Consider the following 13,926-nt stretch of genomic DNA (forward strand, 5'->3'; position numbering starts at 1 on the left):
TCAGGATATAAAAATATCCAGCAGCACATGAACAATGAGGACCACAACATCAGGATATAAAAATATCCAGCAGCACATGAACAAGCAGGGCCACAACATCAGGATATAAAAAATCTAGCAGCACATGAACAAGCAGGGCCACAACATCGGGATATACAAATTTCCAGCAACACATGAACAAGCAGGACCACAACATCAGGATATAAAAATATCCAGCAGCACATGAACAAGCAGGGCCACAACATCAGGATATAAAAATATCCAGCAGCACATGAACAAGCAGGACCACAACATCAGGATATAAAAATATCCAGCAGCACATGAACAAGCAGGGCCACAACATCAGGATATAAAAATATCCAGCAGCACATGAACAAGCAGGACCACAACATCAGGATATAAAAATATCCAGCAGCACATGAACAAGCAGAACCACAACATCAGGATATAACAAAATCTAGCAGCACATGAACAAGCAGGACCACAACATCAGGATATAAAAATATCCAGCAGCACATGAACAAGCAGGGCCACAACATCAGGATATAAAAATATCCAGCAGCACATGAACAAGCAGGACCACAACATCAGGATATAAAAATATCCAGCAGCACATGAACAAGCAGGGCCACAACATCAGGATATAAAAATATCCAGCAGCACATGAACAAGCAGGACCACAACATCAGGATATAAAAATATCCAGCAGCACATGAACAAGCAGGACCACAACATCAGGATATAAAAATATCCAGCAGCACATGAACAAGCAGGACCACCACATCAGGATATAACAAAATCTAGCATCACATGAACAACAGGACCACAACATCAAACAATCCAGCAGCACATGAATAAGCAGGACCACAACATTAGGACCTCACACATTCCACCAGCACATGAACAAGCAGCACCTTCCCACCACATCAAATGTTTTCGAGCACCTGAACAAGCAGGGCACTGAAAATAGGACAATCCAGCAGCACCCTGTCTCTCCTGCCGCAGGTGCACTGGTCAATGAGGAGACTCGACTGATCCAAGATTTATTCTCCAATTACGACAAGTTGTCCCGTCCGGTCAGATCCATCAGAGACGTCATCGAGGTCAAGCTGAAGCTCACACTCACCAACCTCATCTCCCTGGTAAGTTATGCTGAGTGGAGGAGAGCACAGAGTATTTCAGGAGAGGAGTCTGCTGCTCCCATGGGGGGTCATAGAGATGACAGATAATGGGGAGAGCGGGTCCCCAGCAGCACAGAGTATCTCAGGAGAGGAGTCTGCTGCTCCCATGGGGGGTCATAGAGATGACAGATAATGGGGAGAGCGGGTCCCCAGCAGCACAGAGTGTTTCAGGAGAGGAGTCTGCTGCTCCCATGGGAGGTCATAGAGATGACAGATAATGGGGAGAGCGGGTCCCCAGCAGCACAGAGTATCTCAGGAGAGGAGTCTGCTGCTCCCATGGGGGGAGGTCATAGAGATGACAGATAATGGGGAGAGCGGGTCCCCAGCAGCACAGAGTATCTCAGGAGAGGAGTCTGCTGCTCCCATGGGGGGAGGTCATAGAGATGACAGATAATGGGGAGAGCGGGTCCCCAGCAGCACAGAGTATCTCAGGAGAGGAGTCTGCTGGTCCCATGGGGGGTCATAGAGATGACAGATAATGGGGAGAGCGGGTCCCCAGCAGCACAGAGTATTTCAGGAGAGGAGTCTGCTGGTCCCATGGGAGGTCATAGAGATGACAGATAATGGGGAGAGCGGGTCCCCAGCAGCACAGAGTGTTTCAGGAGAGGAGTCTGCTGCTCCCATGGGGGGTCATAGAGATGACAGATAATGGGGAGAGCGGGTCCCCAGCAGCACAGAGTGTTTCAGGAGAGGAGTCTGCTGGTCCCATGGGGGGTCATAGAGATGACAGATAATGGGGAGAGCGGGTCCCCAGCAGCACAGAGTATCTCAGGAGAGGAGTCTGCTGGTCCCATGGGGGGTCATAGAGATGACAGATAATGGGATGAGCGGGTCCCCAGCAGCACAGAGTATTTCAGGAGAGGAGTCTGCTGGTCCCATGGGAGGTCATAGAGATGACAGATAATGGGGAGAGCAGGTCCCCAGCAGCACAGAGTATCTCAGGAGAGGAGTCTGCTGGTCCCATGGGGGGTCATAGAGATGACAGATAATGGGGAGAGCGGGTCCCCAGCAGCACAGAGTATCTCAGGAGAGGAGTCTGCTGCTCCCATGGGGGGAGGTCATAGAGATGACAGATAATGGGGAGAGCGGGTCCCCAGCAGCACAGAGTATCTCAGGAGAGGAGTCTGCTGGTCCCATGGGAGGTCATAGAGATGACAGATAATGGGGAGAGCGGGTCCCCAGCAGCACAGAGTATCTCAGGAGAGGAGTCTGCTGGTCCCATGGGAGGTCATAGAGATGACAGATAATGGGGAGAGCGGGTCCCCAGCAGCACAGAGTATTTCAGGAGAGGAGTCTGCTGCTCCCATGGGGGGTCATAGAGATGACAGATAATGGGGAGAGCGGGTCCCCAGCAGCACAGAGTATCTCAGGAGAGGAGTCTGCTGGTCCCATGGGAGGTCATAGAGATGACAGATAATGGGGAGAGCGGGTCCCCAGCAGCACAGAGTATTTCAGGAGAGGAGTCTGCTGGTCCCATGGGGGGTCATAGAGATGACAGATAATGGGGAGGGCAGGTCCCCAGCAGCACAGAGTATCTCAGGAGAGGAGTCTGCTGGTCCCATGGGGGGAGGTCATAGAGATGACAGATAATGGGGAGAGCGGGTCCCCAGCAGCACAGAGTATCTCAGGAGAGGAGTCTGCTGCTCCCATGGGGGGTCATAGAGATGACAGATAATGGGGAGAGCGGGTCCCCAGCAGCACAGAGTATCTCAGGAGAGGAGTCTGCTGGTCCCATGGGAGGTCATAGAGATGACAGATAATGGGGAGAGCGGGTCCCCAGCAGCACAGAGTGTTTCAGGAGAGGAGTCTGCTGCTCCCATGGGGGGTCATAGAGATGACAGATAATGGGGAGAGCGGGTCCCCAGCAGCACAGAGTATCTCAGGAGAGGAGTCTGCTGGTCCCATGGGGGGTCATAGAGATGACAGATAATGGGGAGAGCGGGTCCCCAGCAGCACAGAGTATCTCAGGAGAGGAGTCTGCTGGTTCCATGGGGGGTCATAGAGATGACAGATAATGGGGAGAGCGGGTCCCCAGCAGCACAGAGTATCTCAGGAGAGGAGTCTGCTGGTCCCATGGGAGGTCATAGAGATGACAGATAATGGGGAGAGCGGGTCCCCAGCAGCACAGAGTATCTCAGGAGAGGAGTCTGCTGGTCCCATGGGAGGTCATAGAGATGACAGATAATGGGGAGAGCGGGTCCCCAGCAGCACAGAGTATTTCAGGAGAGGAGTCTGCTGGTCCCATGGGGGGGGGGGGTCATAGAGATGACAGATAATGGGGAGAGCGGGTCCCCAGCAACACAGAGTATTTCAGGAGAGGAGTCTGCTGGTCCCATGGGAGGTCATAGAGATGTCTGGGGATAATGGGGAGAGCAGGTCCACAGCAGCACAGAGTGTTTAAGTAGAAGTTGCATAACATTTTTTCATTTTCACTAGAAAGAGAAGGAAGAGACGATGACAACCAATGTTTGGGTGCAACAGGTAAGAAGCTGTTCATACTGTATATACAGCCACCACTAGGGGGAGCTCAGGAGATCACTACATACTGTATATACAGCAACCACTAGGAGGAGCTCAGGAAATGACTACATACTGTATATACAGCCACCACTAGGAGGAGCTCAGGAGATTACTACATACTGTATATACAGCCACCACTAGGGGGAGCTCAGGTGATTACTACATACTGTATATACACCACCACTAGGGGGAGCTCAGGAGATTACTGCATACTGTATATACAGCCACCACTAGGGGGAGCTCAGGAGATTACTACATACTGTATATACAGCCACCACTAGGAGGAGCTCAGGAGATTACTACATACTGTATATACAGCCACCACTAGGAGGAGCTCAGGAGATTACTGCATACTGTATATACAGCCACCACTAGGTGGAGCCCAGGAGATTACTACATACTGTATATAGAGCCACCACTAGGGGGAGCTCAGGAGATTACTACATACTGTATATACAGCTACCACTAGGGAGAGCTCAGGACATTACTACATACTGTATATACAGCCACCACTAGGAGGAGCTCAGGAGATTACTACATACTGTATACACAGCCACCACTAGGGGGAGCTCAGGAGATTACCACATACTGTATATACAGCCACCACTAGGAGGAGCTCAGGAGATTACTACATACTGTATATACAGCCACCACTAGGAGAAGCTCAGGAGATTACTACATACTGTATATACAGCCACCACTAGGGGGAGCTCAGGAGATTACTACATACTGTATATACAGCTACCACTAGGGGGAGCTCAGGAGATTACTACATACCGTATATACAGCCACCACTAGGGGGAGCTCAGGAGATCACTACATACTGTATATACAGCAACCACTAGGGGGAGCTCAGGAAATGACTACATACTGTATATACAGCCACCACTAGGGGGAGCTCTGGAGATTACTACATACTGTATATACAGCCACCACTAGGGGGAGCTCAGGAGATTACTACATACTGTATATACAGCCACCACTAGGAGGAGCTCAGGAGATTACTACATACTATATATACAGCCACCACTAGGAGGAGCTAAGGAGATTGCTACATACTGTATATACAGCCACCACTAGGAGGAGCTCAGGAGATTACTACATACTGTATATACAGCCACCACTAGGGGAGCTCAGGAGATTATTACATACTGTACATACAGCCACAACTAGGGGAACTCAGGAGATCACTACATACTGTATATACAGCCACCACTAGGGGGAGCACAGGAGATTACTACATACTGTATATACAGCCACCACTAGGAGGAGTTCAGGAGATCACTAAATACTGTTTATACAGCCACCACCAGGGGGAGCTCAGGAGATCACTACATACTGTACATGTAGCCACCACTAGGGGGAGCTCAGGAGATTACTACATGCTGTACATACAGCCACCACTAGGTGGAGCTCAGGAGATTGCTACATACTATATATACAGCTGCCACTAGGGGAGCTCAGGAGATTACTACATACTGTACATGTAGCCACCACTAGGGGGAGCTCAGGAGATTACTACATACCGTATATACAGCCACAACTAGGGGGAGCTCAGGAGATTACTACATACTATATATACAGCCACCACTAGGAGGAGCTCAGGAGATTACTACATACTGTATATACAGCCACCACTAGGAGGAGCTCAGGAGATCACTACATACTGTATATACAGCCACCACTAGGGGGAGCTCAGGAGACTACTACATACTGTATATACAGCCACCACTAGGAGGAGTTCAGGAGATCACTACATACTGTATATACAGCCACCACCAGGGGGAGCTCAGGAGATCACTACATACTGTACATGTAGCCACCACTAGGGAGAGCTCAGGAGATTACTACATACTGTATATACAGCCACCACTAGGTGGAGCTCAGGAGATTACTACATACTGTATATAAAGCAATCATTAGGGGGAGCTCAGGAGATTACTACATACTATATATACAGCCACCACTAGGAGGAGCTAAGGAGATTGCTACATACTGTATATACAGCTGCCACTAGGGGAGCTCAGGAGATTACTACATACTGTACATGTAGCCACCACTCGGGGGAGCTCAGGAGATTATTACATACTGTACATATAGCCACCACTAGGGGGAGCTCAGGGGATTACTACATACTATATAAAAAGCCACCACTAGGAGGAGCTAAGGAGATTACTACATATTGTATATGCAGCCACCACTAGGGGAGCTCAGGAGATTACTACATACTGTATATACACCACCACTAGGGGAGCTCAGGAGATCACTACATACTGTACATGTAGCCACCACTAGGGGGAGATAAGGAGATTACTACATATTGTATACACAGTCACCACAAGGGGAGCTCAGGAGATTACTACATACTGTACATGTAGCCACCACTAGAGGGAGCTCAGGAGATTACTACATACTGTATACACAGTCACCACTAGGGGGAGCTCAGGAGATCATTACATACTGTATATACAGCCACCACTAGGGGGAGCTCAGGAGATCACTACATACTGTATATACAGCCACCACTAGGGGGAGCTATGGAGATGACTACATACTGTATATACAGCCACCACTAGGAAGAGCTCAGGAGATTACTACATACTGTACATACAGCCACCACTAGGGGAACTCAGGAGATTACTACATACTGTATACACAGTCACCACTAGGGGGAGCTCAGGAGATCACTACATACTGTATATACAGCCACCACTAGGGGGAGCTCAGGAGATTACTACATACTGTATATACAGCCACCACTAGGGGGAGCTCAGGAGATGACTACATACTGTATATACAGCCACCACTAGGAAGAGCTCAGGAGATTACTACATACTGTACATACAGCCACCACTAGGGGAACTCAGGAGATTACTACATACTGTATACACAGTCACAACTAGGGGGAGCTCAGGAGATCACTACATACTGTATATACAGCCACCACTAGGGGGAGCTCAGGAGATCACTACATACTGTATATACAGCCACCACTAGGGGGAGCTATGGAGATTACTACATACTGTATATACAGCCATTACTAGGGGGAGCAGAGAGGATTACTACATACTGTATATACAGCCACCACTAGGGGGAGCTCAGGAGATTACTACATACTGTATATACAGCTACCACTAGGGGGAGCTCAGGAGATTACTACATACTGTATATACAGCCACCACTAGGGGGAGCTCAGGAGACTACCCCATACTGTATATACAGCCACCACTAGGAGGAGCTCAGGAAATGACTACATACTGTATATACAGCCACCACTAGGGGGAGCTTTGGAGATTACTACATACTGTATATAAAGCAATCATTAGGGGGAGCTAAGGAGATTACTACATACTGTATATACAGCCACCACTAGGAGGAGCTCAGGAGATTACTACATACTGTATATACACCACCACTAGGGGGAGCTCAGGAGATTACTACATACTATATATACAGCCACCATTAGGAGGAGCTAAGGAGTTTGCTACATACTGCATATACAGCCACCACTAGGAGGAGTTCAGGAGATCACTACATACTGTACATGTAGCCACCACTAGGGGGAGCTCAGGAGATTATTACATACTGTACATACAGCCACCACTACGGGGAGCTCAGGAGATTACTACATATTGTATACACAGTCACCACTAGGGGGAGCTCAGGAGATTACTACATATTTCCGATTTCCGTTGCGTGCATGCCGGCGCCGATGCTCCACAATTTGATTGCGTGCGCCAAAAACCCGGGGCAATTCAGGGAAAATCGGCGCAAAACGGTAATATTCGGGTAACCCGCTGGAAACATACTGTATATACAGCCACCACTAGGGAGAGTTCAGAAGATTACTACATACTGTATATACAGCCACCCCTAGGAGGAGCTCAGGAGATTACTACATACTGTATATACAGCCACCACTAGGAGGAGCTCAGGAGATTAGTACATAATGTATATACAGCCACCACTAGGGGGAGCTCAGGAGATTACTACATACTGTATATACAGCCACCCCTAGGAGGAGCTCAGGAGATTACTACATACTGTATATACAGCCACCACTAGGGGGAGCCCAGGAGATTACTACATACTGTATATACACCACCACTAGGGGGAGCTCAGGAGATTACTACATACTGTATATACAGCCACCCCTAGGAGGAGCTCAGGAGATTACTACATACTGTATATACAGCCACCACTAGGAGGAGCTCAGGAGATTAGTACATAATGTATATACAGCCACCCCTAGGAGGAGCTCAGGAGATTTCTACATGCTGTATATACAGCCACCACTAGGGGGAGCTCAAGAGATTACTGCATACTGTATATACACCACCACTAGGGGGAGCTCAGGAGATTACTACATACTGTATATACAGCCACCACTAGGGGGAGCTCAGGAGATTACTACATGCTGTATATACAGCCACCACTAGGGGGAGCTCAGGAGATTACTACATACTGTATATACAACCACCACTAGGGGGAGCTCAGGAGATTACTACATGCTGTATATACAGCCACCACTAAGAGGAACTCAGTAGATTACTACATGCTGTATATACAGCCACCACTAGGGGGAGCTCAGGAGATTACTGCATACTGTATATACACCACCACTAGGGGGAGCTCAGGAGACTACCCCATACTGTATATACAGCCACCACTAGGGGGAGCTCAGGAGATTACTACATGCTGTATATACACCACCACTAGGAGGAGCTCAGGAGATTACTACATACTGTATATACAGCCACCACTAGGGGAACTCAGGAGATTACTACATACTGTATATACAGCCACCACTAGGGGGAGCTCAGGAGATTACTACATACTGTATACACAGTCACCACTAGGAGGAGCTCAGGGGATTACTACATACTGTATATACAGCCACCACTAGGAGGAGCTCAGGGGATTACTACATACTGTATACACAGCCACCACTAGGGGGAGCTCAGGAGATCTCTACACACTGTACATACCAGAAAAAATTTAACATTTTGGACCTAAATTTACAACTTGATGATGCAGAGGACATTTTCTTGGCTCAGATCTGTGATATTGCAGTTGTTTCTTTGTTAGGAGTGGGATGACTATCGCATGGTATGGAACAGCTCAGAATATGGTGGGATTGAGGTGGTCCGAGTCCCCCATGACATGGTGTGGCTGCCGGAGATTGTGCTGGAGAACAAGTGAGTGACTCTTCATGACTCTATGCTGGTTCTTGTGGTCCTATCTTCTACTTCACACCACCAGGATCCAAGGAGAAGGTCCTGTAATCTCTGCACCAGGATCCAAGGGGAAGGTCCTGTAATCTCTGCACCAGGATCCAGGGGGAAGGTCCTGTAATCTGTGGCCAGTACCCCAGAGCTCGATGCGTTGCGGGTCACATGGTCTACTCTTCAGTAGTCTCTAGGTTGGTGACACGTCTCCCGTTCTCTTCCAGCATTGATGGACAGTTTGATGTCGCCTACTACGCCAACGTCCTGGTCTATAACACGGGCTACATGTACTGGCTGCCACCGGCCATCTTTAGGAGCACATGCACCATCGAAATCACCTACTTCCCTTTCGACTGGCAGAACTGCACCCTGGTGTTCAGGTGAGGACATGGACCACGAATGGATCATGGCCTAATGACCCACTGAGGAGCATCTTCTTTAGAAGTTCCTGCCTTGTTCTGGGTCTTTGGTCTTCATACTTTTGCTTCTCATCATTTTTCAAGTCTTTTCAGAGGGGTAGTAAGGGGTTAAGCATAGGGGGCAAAACCCACAGAATAGGCCCCCAAACCCGGGTATACCAATATGACCACCCTACAGTGACCATACATGGTAGATATGTGCCCCACTTAGCTCTCACTGTATCTTATACATAATGACATAACAATAACTTGTAACTCTGTGTTCATCCACATTTCCATCTCTATCTCTATCTGACCCGGGACCTGACCTGTCACCATGACCCGGGACACCATGACCTGTCACCATGACCCGGGACACCATGACATGTCACCAGGACCCGGGACACCATGACCTGTCACCATGACCCGGGACACCATGACCTGTCACCATGACCCGGGACACCATGACCTGTCACCATGACCCGGGACACCATGACCTGTCACCATGACCCGGGACACCATGCCCTGTCACCATGACCCGGGACACCATGCCCTGTCACCATGACCTGGGACACCATGACCTGTTACCATGACCCGGGACACCATGACCTGTCACCATGACCTGGGACACCATGACCTGTCACCATGACCCGGGACACCATGACCTGTCACCATAACCTGACACCATGACCTGTCACCATGACTCGGGACACCATGACCTGTCACCATGACCTGTTACCATGACCCGGGACACCATGACCTGTCACCATGACCCGGGACACCATGACCTGTCACCATAACCTGACACCATGACCTGTCACCATGACCCGGGACACTATGCCCTGTCACCATGACCTGGGACACCATGACCTGTCACCATAACCTGACACCATGACCTGTCACCATGACCCAGGACACTATGCCCTGTCACCATGACCCGGGACACCATGACCTGTCACCATGACCCGGGACACCATGACCTGTCACCATGACCCGGGACACCATGACCTGTCACCATGACCTGTCACCATGACCCGGGACACCATGACCTGTCACCATGACCCGGGACACCATGACCTGTCACCATGACCCGGGACACTATGCCCTGTCACCATGACCTGGGACACCATGACCTGTCACCATGACCCGGGACACCATGACCTGTCACCATGACCCGGGACACCATGACCTGTCACCATGACCCGGGACACCATGACCTGTCACCTAGACCTGGGACACCATGACCTGTCACCATGACCCGGGACACCATGACCTGTCACCATGACCCGGGACACCATGACCTGTCACCATGACCCGGGACACCATGACCTGTCACCATGACCCGGGACACCATGCCCTGTCACCATGACCCGGGACACCATGCCCTGTCACCATGACCTGGGACACCATGACCTGTTACCATGACCCGGGACACCATGACCTGTCACCATGACCTGGGACACCATGACCTGTCACCATGACCTGTCACCATAACCTGACACCATGACCTGTCACCATGACCCGGGACACCATGACCTGTCACCATGACCCGGGACACCATGACCTGTCACCATAACCTGACACCATGACCTGTCACCATGACCCGGGACACCATGACCCGGGACACTATGCCCTGTCACCATGACCTGGGACACCATGACCTGTTACCATGACCCGGGACACCATGACCTGTCACCATGACCTGGGACACCATGACCTGTCACCATGACCTGGGACACCATGACCTGTCACCATAACCTGACACCATGACCTGGGAAACCATGCCCTATCACCATGACCCGGGACACCATGACCTGTCACCATGACCTGGGACACCATGACCTGTCACCATAACCTGACACCATGACCTGGGAAACCATGCCCTATCACCATGACCTGTCACCATGACCCGGGACACCATGACCTGTCACCATGACCCGGGACACTATGCCCTGTCACCATGACCTGGGACACCATGACCTGTTACCATGACCCGGGACACCATGACCTGTTACCATGACCCGGGACACCATGACCTGTCACCATGACCTGGGACACCATGACCTGTCACCATGACCTGGGACACCATGACCTGTCACCATAACCTGACACCATGACCTGGGAAACCATGCCCTATCACCATGACCCGGGACACCATGACCTGTCACCATGACCCGGGACACCATGACCTGTCACCATAACCTGACACCATGACCTGGGAAACCATGCCCTATCACCATGACCTAGGACACCATGACCTGTCACCATGACCCGGGACACCATGACCTGTCACCATGACCCGGGACACTATGCCCTGTCACCATGACCCGGGACACCATGACCTGTTACCATGACCTGGGACACCATGACCTGGGAAACCATGCCCTATCACCATGACCCGGGACACCATGACCTGTCACCATGACCCGGGACACTCAGGGCAGCAATAGTCATGACTATATTTCTGTCCTGGGGACACAGGGAGGGTGAAAGCTCATCAATGGGCCCTTCAAAGTTCTGGGTCCCAGAGCCACCACCCCTTTTGCCCCCCTGATAGCTATACCTCTGAGTATTTTCCAAAACTTTCAAAAAGTTGGGTCTTAAGTCCATGCTTAAACTGTATTATGTGTAAAGTAAGTGAACCCCCTCCTTCCATTGATTGAGTTCTAATGTTGCAGCCACATCCATGAGGCAACTATTGGAGGTGGTTTGGGTCAAGGTGATGAGTGAACGTGGCACCACCCTACTAGAAGGAATTTAGCCTGATGTCCCCTGGTCACCTCCTAGGAGCTATGACCACACAAAGCCACAGAGAGGAACCACCAGAAGCTGAGAGCTCCATGAGATGGGCATCTATGGTGGAAACGATGGACAGAAGCCTAAGATGATCCTGCTCAATGCCAGGTGTCTGCCGGAGCGGGGTAAAGCAGGTCATCTCTAGACTCTAGAGGGGGTAGGGAAAATATTGAGTCTACTGTGATCTGTGGTGGACGAGGGCAGTGGTCCGGGTCTACTGATAGGGGTCTGCTGTTCAGGGGTTCACATACTTTTTTGAAGTTTCTGGACATTCTGTTCTAGGTCTCAAACTTACAACGCCAAAGAAGTGGACCTGCAGCTGGCGTTTGCGGACAGCGGGGAGCCCCTGGAGAGCGTGGACATTGATCCCGCAGCTTTCACAGGTATCGGGAGGTAGAGGACACCCCAGTCCAATCTCTGTGGGGTTCATGGGGAGTGGAAGGTCCTCTTGCCCTACTTGACCCCACCCTAAGCCATGTTCTCCTCTTTCTCAGAAAATGGTGAGTGGGCGATCAAGCACTGCCCGGCCTGGAAGTATCTGAGCCCCGGCTACACGGAGGACGACCTCCAGTACCAGCAGATTATTTTTGGCCTGATCATCCAGAGGAAACCTCTGTTCTACATCGTTAACATCATTGTCCCCTGTGTCCTCATATCCTCCCTTGTGGTGCTCGTCTACTTCCTGCCCGCCAAAGGTGAGCAGTGGTCATGTGACTTCCTTAAAGGGATCTGTCAGCAGGGGTGACCAACCAGCCAGTGTTATGTATTGTCCCTGGAGAGATGTGTAATCAGACCTCACACTGCTGTGCTCTGTGCTCTCTGCAGCCAGTGTTATGTATTGTCCCTGGAGAGATGTGTAATCAGACCTCACACTGCTGTGCTCTGTGCTCTCTGCAGCCAGTGTTATGTATTGTCCCTGGAGAGATGTGTAATCAGACCTCACACTGCTGTGCCCTGTGCTCTCTGCAGCCAGTGTTAGATATTGTCCCTGGAGAGATGTGTAATCAGACCTCACACTGCTGTGCCCTGTGCTCTCTGCAGCCAGTGTTATGTATTGTCCCTGGAGAGATATGTAATCAGACCTCACACTGCTGTGCTCTGTGCTCTCTGCACCCAGTGTTATGTATTGTCCCTGGAGAGATGTGTAATCAGACCTCACACTGCTGTGTACTGTGCTCTCTGCAGCCAGTGTTATGTATTGTCCCTGGAGAGATGTGTAATCAGACCTCACACTGCTGTGCTCTGTGCTCTCTGCAGCCAGTGTTATGTACTGTCCCTGGAGAGATGTGTAATAAGACCTCACACTGCTGTGCTCTGTGCTCTCTGCAGCCAGTGTTATGTATTATCCCTGGAGAGATGTGTAATCAGACCTCACACTGCTGTGCTCTGTGCTCTCTGCAGCCAGTGTTATGTATTATCCCTGGAGAGATGTGTAATCAGACCTCACACTGCTGTGCTCTGTGCTCTCTGCAGCCAGTGTTATGTATTATCCCTGGAGAGATGTGTAATCAGACCTCACACTGCTGTGCTCTGTGCTCTCTGCAGCCAGTGTTATGTACTGTCCCTGGAGAGATGTGTAATAAGACCTCACACTGCTGTGCTCTGTGCTCTCTGCAGCCAGTGTTATGTATTATCCCTGGAGAGATGTGTAATCAGACCTCACACTGCTGTGCTCTGTGCTCTCTGCAGCCAGTGTTATGTATTATCCCTGGAGAGATGTGTAATCAGACCTCACACTGCTGTGCTCTGTGCTCTCTGCAGCCAGTATTGTCCATGGAGAGATGTGCAATCAGACCTGTGTGT

At 50.3% G+C, this 13,926-nt stretch overlaps 1 protein-coding gene across 3 annotated transcripts in view; it reads left to right on the forward strand.

Moving 5' to 3' along the window:
* The window catches only part of LOC140128328 (acetylcholine receptor subunit epsilon-like), a 31,527-nt gene that overhangs the window by 2,433 nt on the left and 15,168 nt on the right, over positions 1-13,926 (forward strand). For all 3 annotated transcript variants that reach the window (XM_072149949.1, XM_072149950.1, XM_072149951.1), the window contains exons 2-7: positions 1,006-1,142; positions 3,618-3,662; positions 8,790-8,899; positions 9,154-9,309; positions 12,406-12,506; positions 12,618-12,818. In XM_072149949.1, the coding sequence (XP_072006050.1) occupies positions 1,006-1,142; positions 3,618-3,662; positions 8,790-8,899; positions 9,154-9,309; positions 12,406-12,506; positions 12,618-12,818 (750 nt within the window). The remainder of the gene's footprint in view (positions 1-1,005; positions 1,143-3,617; positions 3,663-8,789; positions 8,900-9,153; positions 9,310-12,405; positions 12,507-12,617; positions 12,819-13,926) is intronic.

This window comes from Engystomops pustulosus, chromosome 4 (genome assembly GCF_040894005.1).
Source record: "Engystomops pustulosus chromosome 4, aEngPut4.maternal, whole genome shotgun sequence".
NCBI classification, from domain to species: Eukaryota; Metazoa; Chordata; class Amphibia; order Anura; family Leptodactylidae; genus Engystomops; species Engystomops pustulosus.